The 16321-nt window shown below is 47.3% G+C and overlaps 1 protein-coding gene across 1 annotated transcript in view; it reads right to left on the reverse strand.

The window, feature by feature from the left end:
• The window catches only part of LOC133349280 (disks large-associated protein 2-like), a 160959-nt gene that overhangs the window by 48661 nt on the left and 95977 nt on the right, over positions 1-16321 (reverse strand). The window contains exon 6 of the mRNA XM_061562650.1: positions 15510-15738. Coding sequence (XP_061418634.1) covers positions 15510-15738 — 229 coding nt within the window. The remainder of the gene's footprint in view (positions 1-15509; positions 15739-16321) is intronic.

Consider the following 16321-nt stretch of genomic DNA (forward strand, 5'->3'; position numbering starts at 1 on the left):
AAATAAAATGCACAACATGTTATTGCTTGTTGAAAATACCTTACAGATGCTGTCACTTACAAACTCAACCACAGAGCAAAATTAACTTAATTCCTCCATTTTTTTTATTGTTTTGTGTAATAGTTCAGTTGTATTTTTAAACAATTAAACATTGCTTGAGTATGATACCATGAAGAACAGTTTGTGTCTACTATTAGTTAACTATTATATCAATAGAGCATATACTATATAAGTAGAACTCTGTTCTTTATCCTCACATATAAAGAAAAAAAACATGTTTGAGTTCATCAGTCTATTGGTTTTCCAGACCAATATTTATCCAGCAACATTTGTTTAAGCAAGCAGACTCTGGACCGGTTTTGACCTCCTGGGTCTCATCGGCTGTGTGATGCTTGTTAAGCAAACATTATTGGCTTTCCAGATATTAGCCATAGGAAAGAGGAAGACTGGCTTTCTAGATACTATTGTAAAAGCACTTCATCTATACGATGGGGGCTTGTTCAACTCTCAATACATATTGTTCACAAACTCATTACACGACAGTTTATTTTCCATTTGGAACAATTCATTTGCCTGCAAACCAAATGCCTACTTGCCTGCCATGCATTTTCACCTGAGAATTTACCCATCGCTGACATGCTTATAAGAGTGAAGAGGCAGTTCCATCAGCAGTATACCTGTTCCATACAGATGGATGTTAAGAAAAGAGATTTTCATATAGATGAGTGTTCAGATTGTAATACTTATTTCAATATCTACAGTAGACAATAATGAATAAATGGAACATATAATACTTAAGTTCCTTAGCTCTACGGAAGTGTAGTAGTATTATTAGAAATGTGTTGCTATTGAGTTGTATGGAAATAAATGTTATTCAAATGATGAACTGCACTGGTACACAGTTCTACAGTACGCATTGTAGGATGAATGTAGTCGTATAGTACTGTACATATTTTATAAATGTAGGAATATCAATGTTGATCTATGTGTTCAAACATATTCAAAGCATTGTACTGTCACTTTATAAACAGTGTTGCCAATGCAGCATCAGTATCATTCCGAATGCAGTGTCATTCTCAAACACAAGGAGTGTGGAATGGAATGAGCGTCCGGTACAGCAGTCAGCATACCGGGTTAGGCCAGTGCATGTTAATTGATTAGATGCTTGTTTTCTACATAGAGCACATCAATTAGGTGAGCCACACGTAATTCACACACTCACCAAATCCCTGCACCTACCCATTTTGCACGACATTCAAAAGTTCGATTTTAAACACTGCAGCAATATACATAAATGACTTAAATCCACAATGCTGTACAAATGCAAAGCACACATTAAACAAAAAGCACGTCCATTGAATTGGACAGAAAGTTCAATACAGTTCAATAAAGGGTGCCTATGCTTGGGTAGTTAGGTCAGGATGACCGTTGAAAAATGGTACAAACTCTGTCATGTAATGAAAGCCACAATTATTGAGTTCAACGTTCCTTGTTGTGAGCCAGTCAACCAGCGAGCCAATCGTGCTTTAAAATGCGAGGGCCAGCCAACATCGCATTTTAATATGTTTTAAAACCAACCTCATTGTCAGGGGCTAAACAAAGAAGCCACCAAACTATATTCAAACACCCTAAAATGTAAATTTCTCCAACTAGGCACATGTACATGGGCTCTCCATCCACATATTAAGGGCCTATAAGCCTAACCATTGCAATGAGACACGCATTTTGCTTTGGAGACACTGTTGAGGACACTCGTGCAACGTACGCATTTTGGAATGGCCTTTAAAAAAAATTCCATTTAGAACAACATGAACATTTGGTTTGCCTATTTGATCATTTTTACTTTCCTGTGATAGTCTTCACAAAAGCATGCCATCGTGCGCAAGCTTACGAAAAGAAAAGGCACAGGCGCCTGAATAAGTGATATCTCTGAACGAGAGAGTGGACTTCTTGTAAATGGTCTGTATGCTACCTAATGGATCCACCCTGCACCGATATGTTTAAGTAATAACAACAATGCCATTAAATAAATAAATACACCAACGAAAAGATGCCCCCACTGTGGCCTTTGAAGAAGCACAGCCTCATAATCCCAAACTACCACGCTCTTAAATATTCTACGGAACCACAGAGTGTTCCGGAAGTGCTGTAATCAATTGAGTGCGCAATTGAATAAATAAGTCATGACCACTTGGACGCACTATGATGATGAAGTATGGACCGTACTTTATCATCATTGCTTGTTTCCGAGACTGTCAAACACAGTGGTAACGCAGACGAACCTAGGACGCTTCCCGCAAATGTTACAGTCTTACATTCACAATGAAGAAGACATTGGGTACGGAGTCGGGATTTTACACTTTTTTTAACAGGTTCAAAAATACTTAACAACCCTCACGTGTGAGTCCTGAGATTTTTAGAATGAGGGCTTGTAAGATTTGCACGCAAATAAATGAACATTAATGGATATATAGATGATTTCAGACATTTAAAAAAAGTGTTACTAAAGTGAGTTCAACGAACCAAAGTACACAATTATATAACATATTTTCAGACATTTTTGTTCCTTGCAATTGTGCCGATTCCCTAAGCCACCCTCAAAGCACTTTTACCAAAAATGTAACTTCGTTAATAGCTTTGGGCAAATTTAGAAAACGATTATCACTTGAGGTCATGGAGCTCATGATCGTCAGGTTATATGTCCAATAATATTTCCCTTCCAGCTTATTAGCAGGGAAGGTTAAGTTTCATGGCAAATAATCGACCTCACCGTGAACATGCGGAACGAAGTCTGATTGTGTGATCATTGTTACCGTTAAATAGCACACGCTGAGATAATTATCTGCTGCGTTGCTGGGCAATGCATTACACTTGGGGAGCACAATGACGCACATGCCATCTCTGCGCCAAGCTCTGTGACTCCAAAAATACCAGTTTATATGCTCTTGTATTTATTCAGCCTCTTGCGATGCGGTGAATACGGTGAGGTGTAAACCATCAGGCATATCACCGATGGCTGCCGAATAAATGCATACTCTGATGGAACAAACAAGCAGACTTCCACTCAGCTACCCCCGGATGCTGTGGAATGTCTCACAAAATAAAATTTTAATATCAGCCTGTTGCTTTTTTGAAATGCCAAACGAAATAATAATAAGAATAAGACTATTTTTCGGCAATACATGTGGGTGCGGAGAATTCCCAGAATTTCATGGAAGGATGGGGCAAGCTATTTGGGCGTTTGTCAACAGAATTTGTCAGGAGAGTGTTGCGAATGCTATCAGGATGAGATGGTCGCGATGGGTCCGACGTGCTTGGGATGGTGGGTATCAGGTTACTAAGATGGGCATTGGAGTGGAAACACAGAGGGTGGTGGCCCTGCGGAAGACCGATAAATATCGAGATGTTGGGATACTGTGACAGCAGCGGTGGCAGCCGTAGTGGTGAGTGAAAGGCGGATAACTAAACTATTTATTTTTATTTTACTGGGTAAAGCCCACTGAACTATATAGCCATTTTTCAGAAGCGATCTGGCAACAAATGAATGATTGTGCAGAAAAATACTCTAAATGCATGCTGATTCTAAATATGAAGGACCTGGAGAATAAATCCATGCGACCACAGGGAGAAAGAACATGCAAACTCCAAATATACAAGCATCGTTAGGGTCGAAATCAAACCCACGACCTTCTGTATACCAGAAGGGGAGGGAGGGGGAATGGGGGAGTAGGCAGGACAAGCAGTGAGGGTGAGCAGGGAGAGAAGGGGGAAGGTGCATGCAGCAGTTTATAATCTTTATACAGTGCTAAGCAAGTAAGAATTGCTACGGTTTATTGTATCTTGCTTTTTTTCACGAGGAAAAAAGTGATTGCGAGGTTTTGTGTCATCAACTGCATCAGCAGTGATGACCTCTTGACCTTGGTCTAAGTCTTACATGAAGGATTGGCAGAGGGAATCCAACAGATTCCTACGGTTTCAGAGTAGGATTACCACATGTCTAGGTAAGACCCAGACAGTCTGCGAATTGGCATCTGTGTTTGGGTGGCACGAATTGATTTGGAATGGGATAGACCTCAGCCAGGGGGTAGGCAACCTGCATCTCTGGAGCCACATCGCGGCTCTTTAAGGAGCCGCTTCGTGACGTTATTCTTGTGCGTTGTGGCTCTTGAATTATTGAAGGTTTTTTTTTACCGAATTCGAAAAAAATGTCTCTTTCTTGTTATTTTGGTTGCCGACCCCTCACCTAAGCTGACGGACAAATGTCTGGGTTTGGTCCGGGGAAAAGGTGGCAACCCTATATCGAGGCTGAATAATGAAAGTAGAGTCAATCTTCATAGATTTGGCCATGGGCATGACCTTACCCTGAGTAATGCGTGTTGCATTGAGCCCAGCTCTCTGTAGACTCCCCATTACGATCCAGAAAATTAATCTGTACCAGACTTTCTCAACTTCCTATCCTAGGTGCGGTCGGCTGAGGTAACAGGAGTCTGAGTACAAAAGCAGGTTCTCCAACAAGCTTGGTATATTTTTACACTATTTACAATAATGGTGCATTTGCTCTTTTACTTATTCGTGCTGTAAAAATATAAAACTAGATTCCAAAAGATATTCCAAATGCACAGGTTCATTGAGTAGCAAACTGAAGAAGCGAATATTGCCATCTTAGTCATTATTATCATCGGTCATGATCAAGACAATTAACTAATGACTGGAAAAAAACTAATAAGATCGTCAAATACCATTGTGCCCAGTGTCTTTGGCCTATGAAGAGGCATTTAACGAAGTGGAAATTTACGTGGTCATCCAAGCCCTCACAAACCAAGGTGTAATTATTATTTTTTACAAAAATATAACTACAGTAAGATCTCATGAAGAAAGCAGCAAAACATATCTTAGATGGGGCGTTAGACAAGGTGACACGCCTTTACCAAAGTTATTCACAGCAACATTAGAAGATGTATTCTGAAAAACTTGTTTAAAAATCCAATGCATGAACATCAATGGAGGCACGTATACAGAGTGAAGGTAAAAGTACAGCCCTGGATATTTCTTCCTCACACCGCTACTGGCGGAACCTCCAACTGAGGGAGCTCTAGGGAGTCCTCTGGAGGGTATTTGGCCTACTCTTCCATGCTGGCAATACATTTTGAAAGACGTAGGAGCACCCATACTTTACCCCACCGCATACTGCTGGGCGGATAGAGGTCTGGAGATTTAAGCAAATTTGCTCTGGAACTGAACCGGTGACCTCTGGATTGCAAGTCGAGTGTGTGAACCATTACACCACGCACCACGGCAGTATCGCTACATGTAGAGTGACAGCTCGCAACATTGTACACAAAGTTCTTGCCACAAATGAACCACAACTCCTTGCTGATCTCGTCACGGAGCATAAACCATCATGTGAACTCCGGTCATCCTTGCAGCGGCTTTCAGATAACCATTGAACAAAGACGGTCACTGTATCACGCGCCTTCAGATGTGCTTCTGTGGCCGTCTGGAATGCTCTTTCTTCCAATATCAGGAAGCCGCTGGAGCTATGCACTTTTAAATATAGATTGAAAACTAATTTATTTAGAACTGCCTTTTGTGTTTAGTTTGTTTTCCTTCGGCCACAGCTACGATTGCCACTGTTGGCTACGTACGGCGTGAAAGAAGTTCAACAACATACAACAGACAGATTTCCGAAGATATTGATTCAAAATGCCCAGGGAACCACAGCCACGTCTCAGGGGGTCGTTATAATGAACCTCGCATTCAAAGGCGACCCCTGCTTTGATGACCATGATCCACAGAGTACAAATGAACTATAGCGGCCAATCAAAATGTGACAAACTGCGAATCAATCAGCGCAACTGGCAGCAGCAAACCCCTTTCATCCCTTGCCTTTTCATCTCATCCCTGCTGGGACCATCACAAAAGACTTCATGTCCAGGTACAAAAGTCTGTGGCTGGTACTGGAAGTTACATTCCAAGTAGGGCTGGACGATTTGGGGAAAATATCTAATTGCGATTTTTCTCACTGATATTGCGATTTGATTTGCGATTAAGTTTTTTAAAGTCAAGCTTCAGTTCAATATTCACTGTGTAATAGATTTAAAACATATGATGAAGCATTACCACCTGATATCATCAAAATATCAACTGCTCTATATATTCTAATGCCAGGATGAGAACTTAAAAGATATGATTTGCTTCCAACATGTATTTATTAAAATGCTTTAATTGAAATAGAACAATCAAACATAAAACATTTGTTAAGTTAAATAAATAAAGTGATAATAATAAAAAATTAAACAATTCCAATAACAAAATAATAGGACTTTTCAAATCGCAAAAAAGCGCAGCCTTGGCGATTTGCTAATCGCATTGTTTCAAATTGCGATTTCGATTTGAAATCGATTAATTGTTCAGTCCTAATTCCAAGTGTACATCGGGATGTTCTGTCTATATATAATCTTCACTGTATTATTCTTTGGGAAAACTATTTTGAAACAAAATGTTCAATGAAAGATTATTCGCTCCAGTGCAAATTGAATCATACACTGTGAGGAATTGGGCCTTTATGAGATATTTATTTGCAGAGAATGCTGAATCCCTCGTCACAGGAGCCACTTTTTCTGTGAGCTGTATTATGTATTGTTCCCAAAGGAAGAGAAGTCTACCATCGCACGTGGAGAGTGCATTGCACCATGTAGTGCATTATTCACTGCTCTTGGGCAGCAACATGCTGCGATTGTTTTTATTTAGTCCCCGACTAGGTGGTGCATTCTTATTATAATCCAGCAGACAAGCCTGCTGCCCAAGCAGAAATAGGTCCGACACAGGATTTGACAGGTCATGCCTGAAGCCTCAAAATCCAAACGGATACATCATCATCATGAGTCAGTATCACTCCACTGCTGGATGAACGCCTCTCGAGGCTGTCACCATCTCTCACGATTCTGCGATGTAATGATCCAACTAGCACCTACACACGAGCTGATTTCAGCACTCCATCTCCCCATTTGACGTGCTCGTGGACGTGTTCCCTTCCTTGGGTTGCCGTTGTTATTCTTGACCATCGGCCACCATTCATCACTTGATGATGTCCATAATAATCAATTGAGTTACACAAACGATATGATTAAGTTGTGCACGCATGTACAATGATAGGAACCAAAGTGATGTTTTCCTATTTACGTACAAAGTATTTACTGCACAAAAAACAGTCACAAATGAAAGTAAAAAATATACCGTTTTACACATTCATATATATAGGAACTGTACCATACATGTCAATTGACTCACTACGAAAAAAAAGACAAATACATTAATACATTGCATTTTTCAGAATGAATATGATACACCATAATTAAGAGTGTGTTCTTTCCTGGCTACTTAGCAACCACAGTCTGCGGCTGCAGCCATTTCAACATTTTCTGAGTTGAATAACGATTGAATTTATCTTTAGAGGCATTTGGACCGGTTTATATACGGCACAGCATTTAATTTCAGGTACCGGTGACCCTACGCTATCACAACTTGGGGCGCCACGGTGGCTAGGAGATGTTAACTACCTCGCCGTGTACACGGCAGGTTGTGGGATTGATAATGACCCTGACGCCTGCTGTGTATTTGGAGTTTGCATGTTCTCCCTGTGGCCGCGTGGATTTTTCTCCGGGTCCTCCGGTTTTTCCTTAGCATTTAGAAACGTGCATTTAGGGTATTTGGCTGCTAGAAATTTCCCCGAGATAAGCCATGCCACTGATGTTAGCTGTGGTTTGAAATAGAACTTAGGTTTCACTAACCACACTTGCAACACGCCCTGTACTTTTATGATTGATAACCTTGCCATTGATATATTATCCTTTATTATTTCTTACATATGTGTTTTTGTGACTTTTATGAAAATATATTTTTGTTACACTGTACAGTGCTCTGAAACCTCTTTGTGGTCTGTTGTGCTTAATAATTTTGCTCCACTTAATAAATACAAATATCTATAAGAAAAATATTAATATCAGAATACTGCGTGCTGTTATCTGACACAAGTACTACATGCGTTTTTATTAGTTTAATAATATATATCCATCTTTTATCAGCTTCAGTTGCATATTTTTCCAAAATGTTACTGAAAAAACTTGTTATCAAACAACCAATGTCATACTCACATTCAGTACGCTTTACATTTTTCAGGTACAAAACCTTCCGAAGGCTAGTTTAAATAATGAAAAGGTTAGGAGGCAAAATAAATGTTGCCTCCAAGATATTGCAAACCAGAACGACGGTTTTAGATTTTTGGATTTTAAGTCTGATGTCATGTGTGGATCAATCACCATTGATAATCTCAAAATGCAAACCCTCATCAGCGCAGATTCCAAAAATATTAAAAAGTTGAACAGTTTTCCTTCCCAAATGTGAGGGGCTCAAAGTCAAAAATTCTTTATTTGTATTTTATCGTTAGAAATATTGACTCGATTATAACTTCAACTACTTAGCCCGTCTTGAACTCACAACCAGCGATGTTTATTAGATATTTTCCATTTGGATTAAATACCAAATGGAAAATCGCATTAATAAGCTATACATGCAAATATATATACAATGTAGGCATAATTATTTTTTACGTGCCAATTAGTGAGATAAATGTTCACAGAATATAAAGTAATGAAATGCTGTAATGTGAGCTCATAAAAATAAAAGACTTGCCACAAGAGGCTCCTGTGGTGGTCACATTACCACGAAGATAATAAAACAGCCATACAAAATGCATTCAGCTCAAAAGCACTCCGTAAAGCGACAACTTGGTTCGACAGATGCTCGGTATTGTCCAGAGCAATAATCCTCAAGCTATGCTCCAATGGCAACAAATAAACCTGAGTGCTTCTCAGACCTCCACACATTTGGGAGGCAAATGGGTCCCTCCAGGGTAAAAAGGCTGTACTTAGAGGAAGACACGACCCACAAACGAACATCTCTCATGTTGAACACGTAGGCTTTCGTGACAATATTCTAGTTGTTGCGGTATTTCGCGTAAATGTAACGGTGTCGTACACCCACCTCCACCTGACACGGCCAATCAGTAATCTTTGCTGTGTAAACAGAGCGTGCCAATTAGTTTCTACTTCAGCACACCGGTGTGTTCAGAGAGCAAACCCACAACGTTTACCATCGAGTATGTCGTTTCGCTGGTGATTTCAACCAACGTCATCTGGTAAAACACCTGGTGATAAATACACCGACCATAGTACAATTATACATTCTGATATAGGGAGACTATTGCTCTGTATTTTTCGAGTCGCGTGTGTTTATGTCACAGAGTTTGCTTGCACATGTGTAGTGCTGTTATTTCACACGGGCAACTAATTTTTTTCTCCTGTGTCACTTTTATTCGATCAGAACTCCTCGCGTTCGACACCCCGTGACTCCGTCGCAACTCTCCCGCTTGCGCTGCTCGCCTGCTTCGCTACGCTCGCTTCGCTCACTCTGCTCTCGCCCTCCCAGCCTTTCCACTGCTAGCCTGTTACCGTACACTCTGCTAGCCTCTCCACTGCTAGCCTGCTCTCTCCCTCCCAGCCTCTCCACTGCTAGCCTGCTCTCTCTCACTCTCCTAGCCCCTCCACTGCTAGCCTGCTCTCTGTCACTCTGCTAGCCTCTCCGCTGCTCGCCTGTTCTCTCTCACTCTGCTAGCCTCTCCACTGCTAGCCTGCTCTGTCTCACTGATAGCCTCTCCACTGCTAGCCTGCTCTGCCACGCTGCGCTCACTTTGTTTTCTCCGCTTGCTCCGCTCTCTCCGCTTGCTCCGCTCTCTCCGCTTGCTCCGCTCTCTCACTCTGCTAGCCTCTCCACTGCTAGCCTATTATTTTCCACTCTGCGAGCTTCTCCACTACTAGCATCTCATTATATACTCTGCTAGCTTCTCTACTGCTAGCCTTCACGTACTCACACTTAGGATTCCGCTAGCCTCTGTACTGCTAGCCTTTCTACCCTCGCTTCTCCAACCTCGCCCTTGCTTCCAGTGGGGGGGTCAGCCATCACCGCTGGAGAGGGCGAGGTGTGGAGAGCGCGGCCCCGAACTTCTCTTGTGTTCACTCTTCTCTTCGCTCCAACCAACTCAACTCCCTGCCTCACACGTTCCGTATTTATCCTGCTCCTCATTAAAGGCCCTAATTAAGCTGGCGTCCTCCCGTCGCCTCTCGCACGTGGCTTCTGCCGCTATCGCCTCAATCTGCAGACTCCGAGGCGCCTGCACCGTGTCTGCATTTGCAGCCAGCCAATCATCTCTCACCAGCACCTGTTTGCCCTGACGTGGCTTCACTGTCCGCAGCTCACACGTGCATGCACACTGCAAAACCCCGCGTGCATTACTCCACTACACACGTGTAGTGAGTCCAACTGAGTTGCAGACGTTGTTCCTTTAAGAGGCAACACATTCTAACACCATAACACAAAGGGGTAACTGCCCCTTTACCAGATGCAGCTTAGGGTAGTGACCACCCAGCTAACTACCCTATACACAGGAGTTACTGCTACGAAGGGTCGGACCGTCACTCGGGTCTCCGACCACGTGGTTGCCTCGTAGGACGAACAGCTTCAGCTTGAGACGTAGAGCTTCCCGCTTCTAGATGTTGAGCTTCCAGCTTGTAGATTGAAGCGACCCCGGTCCCTCTCAGGGACCCGCCTTATATCCCCCTACGGTCGGGGCCGCTCTGCCCTCGGCTCCGCCCGCCTTCTCGTTCCCTCTCGATCCTTCTCGAGAGCTCTCCCCGGACACGTGATCACCCACTAGTCCCCCCACCTGGGGCCCCCTGTATGGACATTCCGGATCACGTGTCCACGGGGTCAACCACAGTGCCATGGCCCGGGGCAACCCTGCGCCTGGGTTGACGCTCACCCACTTTGCCTCGTGGGAGCCCCCACCACATGCTGTGCGTGATGCCCGCACTATCCCAGTGCTCACCAAGCCCCGCTAGGGCTGGTGTCACACACAGCCACCCGCACAGTGCTGTCCCCGCTAGGGCTGTGTCACACACATCCACACACACGGTGCTGTCCCCGCTAGGGCTGTGTCACACACAGCCACACACACGGTGCTGTCCGCGCTAGGGCTGTGTCACACACAGCCACACACACGGTGCTGTCCACACTAGGGCTGTGTCACACACAGCCACACACACGGTGCTGTCCCCGCTAGGGCTGTGTCACACACAGCCACACACACGGTGCTGTGTCCACTAGGGCTGTGTCACACACAGCCACCCACATGGTGCTGTCCACTAGGGCTGTGTCACACACAGCCACTCACACGGTGCTGTCCCCACTAGGGCTGGTGTCACACACAGCCACTCACACGGTGCTGTCCCCGCTAGGGCTGGTGTCACACACAGCCACCCACACGGTGCTGTCCCCGCTAGGGCTGTGTCACACACAGCCACCCACACGGCGCTGTCCACTCTAGGGCTGTATCACACACAGCCACCCACACGGTGCTGTCCACGCTCGGGCTGTGTCACACACAGCCACACACACGGTGATGTCCCCTCTAGGGCTGTGTCACACACAGCCACCCACACGGTGCTGTCCCCGCTAGGGCTGTGTCACACACAGCCACCCACACGGTGCTGTCCCCGCTAGGGCTGTGTCACACACAGCCACCCACACGGTGCTGTGTCCACTAGGGCTGTGTCACACACAGCCACACACACGGTGCTGTCCGCGCTAGGGCTGTGTCACACACAGCCACACACACGGTGCTGTCCACACTAGGGCTGTGTCACACACAGCCACACACACGGTGCTGTCCCCGCTAGGGCTGTGTCACACACAGCCACACACACGGTGCTGTGTCCACTAGGGCTGTGTCACACACAGCCACCCACATGGTGCTGTCCACTAGGGCTGTGTCACACACAGCCACTCACACGGTGCTGTCCCCACTAGGGCTGGTGTCACACACAGCCACTCACACGGTGCTGTCCCCGCTAGGGCTGGTGTCACACACAGCCACCCACACGGTGCTGTCCCCGCTAGGGCTGTGTCACACACAGCCACCCACACGGCGCTGTCCACTCTAGGGCTGTGTCACACACAGCCACCCACACGGTGCTGTCCACGCTCGGGCTGTGTCACACACAGCCACACACACGGTGATGTCCCCTCTAGGGCTGTGTCACACACAGCCACCCACACGGTGCTGTCCCCGCTAGGGCTGTGTCACACACAGCCACCCACACGGTGCTGTCCCCGCTAGGGCTGTGTCACACACAGCCACCCACACGGTGCTGTCCCCGCTAGGGCTGTGTCACACACAGCCACCCACACGGTGCTGTCCCCGCTAGGGCTGTGTCACACACAGCCACCCACACGGTGCTGTCCCCGCTAGGGCTGTGTCACACACAGCCACCCACACGGTGCTGTCCCCGCTAGGGCTGTGTCACACACAGCCACCCACACGGTGCTGTCCCCGCTAGGGCTGTGTCACACACAGCCACCCACACGGTGCTGTCCCCGCTAGGGCTGTGTCACACACAGCCACTCACACGGTGCTGTCCACTCTAGGGCTGTGTCACACACAGCCACACACACGGTGCTGTCCCCGCTAGGGCTGGTGTCACACACAGCCACTCACACGGTGCTGTCCACTCTAGGGCTGTGTCACACACAGCCACACACACGGTGCTGTCCACACTAGGGCTGTGTCACATACAGCCACACACACGGTGCTGTCCACTCTAGGGCTGTGTCACACACAGCCACACACACGGTGCTGTCCCCCCTAGGGCTGTGTCACACACAGCCACCCACACGGTGCTGTCCCCACTAGGGCTGTGTCACACACATCCTCCCACACGGTGCTGTCCCCGCTAGGGCTGTGTCACACACAGCCACCCACACGGTGCTGTCCCCGCTAGGGCTGTGTCACACACAGCCACCCACACGGTGCTGTCCCCGCTAGGGCTGTGTCACACACAGCCACACACACGGTGCTGTCCACTCTAGGGCTGTGTCACACACAGTCACACACACGGTGCTGTCCCCGCTAGGGCTGGTGTCACACACAGCCACCCACACGGTGCTGTCCCCGCTAGGGCTGTGTCACACACAGCCACCCACACGGCGCTGTCCACTCTAGGGCTGTGTCACACACAGCCACCCACACGGTGCTGTCCACGCTCGGGCTGTATCACACACAGCCACATACACGGTGCTGTCCACTCTAGGGCTGTGTCACACACAGCCACCCACACGGTGCTGTCCCCGCTAGGGCTGTGTCACACACAGCCACTCACACGGTGATGTCCCTGCTAGGGCTGTGTCACACACAGCCACATACACGGTGCTGTCCACTCTAGGGCTGTGTCACACACAGCCACCCACACGGTGCTGTCCCCGCTAGGGCTGTATCACACACAGCCACCCACGCGGTGCTGTCCACTCTAGGGCTGTGTCACACACAACCACCCACACGGTGCTGTCCACTCTAGGGCTGTGTCACACACAGCCACCCACGCGGTGCTGTCCCCGCTAGGGCTGTATCACACACAGCCACCCACGCGGTGCTGTCCACTCTAGGGCTGTGTCACACACAGCCACATACACGGTGCTGTCCACTCTAGGGCTGTGTCACACACAGCCACCCACACGGTGCTGTCCCCGCTAGGGCTGTATCACACACAGCCACCCACACGGTGCTGTCCCCGCTAGGGCTGTATCACACACAGCCACCCACGCGGTGCTGTCCCTGCTAGGGCTGTATCACACACAGCCACCCACGCGGTGCTGTCCCCGCTAGGGCTGTATCACACACAGCCACCCACACGGTGCTGTCCCCGCTAGGGCTGTATCACACACAGCCACCCACACGGTGCTGTCCCCGCTAGGGCTGTATCACACACAGCCACCCACGCGGTGCTGTCCCCACTATGGCTGTGTCACACACAGCCACCCACGCGGTGCTGTCCCCGCTAGGGCTGTGTCACACAGCCACACACACGGTGCTGTCCCCACTAGGGCTGTGTCACACAGCCACCCACGCGGTGCTGTCCACGATGTAAGAACATCGAACGGCACGACCCTCCCAGGCCGGCAGTATGCAGTGACATCCCTGATGTCACTGCACATGTACCGAATTTTTTCTGCCGCCTCTTGCTCTCATTTTATATTTGCACAGTTTTTTTTTTATTCACGCGTGTTTTCGTGTATGATCATTAAATATCCTTAAGGTCCCGGTACTCGTTCTTTACGATGTTAATGTTTTTGTCTTCGTTTTTTTCATTTCTGTGCTCAAGTAACACGAATCGCACCTTGTGAAACAGCCGGGCAATTGGCTAAATGGGATAATCCGTGCAACAATTAAAATTACTCAAACAACTCTACTAACATGTAAACAGGCATGGTTTAGTACAGCTTGAGACTGAAGCTTATTTAATTGAAACATATATACTTACGTCACGGTGAGGCGTAAACATCGCTGTAATGAGTCACTATGATGTCATTCCCATACATTTAAAGAATGCTTCAAGGCTTTGACATCACCAGGGCACTACAAAGGAGCGAGCACCTGAGCCTGATTTAAAAAAAAATCATTACAGTGGGATAAAAGTGCAGCCCTTCAAATTACCCGTGCCACTGTTGGCAGAAGGACCTCTGCTATGGGGAGTTCTAGATAGCCTCGAGAGAGCTATTTATGATATTGGCCTACTCTTCCACGTACATTTCAAGGGTGTCGAATAGCCAGAGAGACGTAGCATATGCATCTATAAGTGATCTTTGTTATTTCGGGGGTTTTGTTATTCTTTGACTACTCCATAGTTTTTAATTGAGGAACCTCACAGAAAACAGACTCTGTATAATCAAGCGGAGGTTTGAAATATATCCAACGAACAAAAAACACGTATATGTTGTGTGGCTTTTCTCTCGGCTTTTCGGTCATACTCAATAAAGGATATCCCGTGTCATCAAAGGGCCCTCGAGACCCAGCAATTTAATTTTTCTTCTGGATGATGATTCAAGATCACGCAGGGACGCCCACAGCACCCATGTCTGGGATTTCTTCAGTGGCGTAGCTATTGAGTGAGTAGGCAATGTAACTGTATGGGGGCCCACAGGCCAAAAGGTATCCAATCACCGGGCTATGAAGAGGACATAAATTGGGCTGTGATAAAGGAGGGTCCATTTCATTTCTTGCACCAGGGGCCATGCAAACCAGAATCAGTATATTTATTTATACTGGAGGAATCCGATAAGCTATACAGCACTTTGTCACTGATGTCCAGTCGGGGTGGCTCAGAACGTTACAACAACAAGTCACTGGGTCCTGCTCCAGCTCAAATGTAGCTCCTGTGACCTCACCAAAATCCGCAAGCGCTTATAAGCCAGCCAGCCACATGGCATCTCCATGTCACCCATTTACAGCCTCCACGTTCGGGCCATTTAAAAAACCACGTCCGTTTTGGCTTCCCCTCCCCTCTCCACCGCTCGACACGAAAGCCCCCCCCCCTCCTGCCCCTCCCACCGCGGACACTCACGCGTGCTGGGCCGCGGGACGCCGCTGCGCGGTGCCGGCACGGGGGGCGTGCAGGAGGAGGCGGAGGGACGCGAGAGCAGCAGGCAGTCGCCCTCCTGCACGAAGCCCGCCTGGATCGCGCGCAGGTAGCTGTGGCTGCGCGTGCGGAAGCAGCCCGGCAGGTCCAGCGCCTCCACCGCCTGCGACTCGTACGCAGAGTCGCGCAGGGAGCCGTACTGTCCGTTCATGTCCTGCCGGGCAACAGGGAGCAGGGGGTGGGGGTGAGATAATGTACGTAACGGTGCGTTGGGCTTCATTCGTGCCGTACATAGCCAACCGCGCTAATCGTGGGTGCAGGTGGAAAGGACAACAAACTAAACACAAAAAGCAGTTGTAAAGACATTATTTGTCAATTCTAATATTGGAAGGGAGAGCGTTCCAGACGGCCGCAGAAGAGCATCTGAACGCACGCGATGCAGTGACCGTCTTTGTTCGATTGCCTGCCAAAAGCACGCTGCGAGGATGACTGGAGTTCGCATGATGGTTTATGCATGTTGAACTTCTTTCGCACCATACGTAGCCAACCGCGCTAATCTCCCTTTAACATATGTTAAAGGAAGATAGGAAGAACTCAATAGCGTTCATTTACAGCCCTTTGTCAATCCACTGTTGGATCAAGGACTCCCTATACTGTGTACGTCATGGGGTTGTTTGACCGTACTTCGCCATGCTGGTCAGTGAGGCTTTTTGAAACAGGAGGGGACCCACAGCCTTTTCAGATCTCACTCGCCGCGGGCGTTAACTGTGGCCAGGCATCAGAACCAGGTCACTGCG

The sequence above is a fragment of the Lethenteron reissneri genome, chromosome 29 (genome assembly GCF_015708825.2).
Source record: "Lethenteron reissneri isolate LAM-NWPU_2019-01 chromosome 29, ASM1570882v1, whole genome shotgun sequence".
Classification (NCBI taxonomy): Eukaryota; Metazoa; Chordata; class Hyperoartia; order Petromyzontiformes; family Petromyzontidae; genus Lethenteron; species Lethenteron reissneri.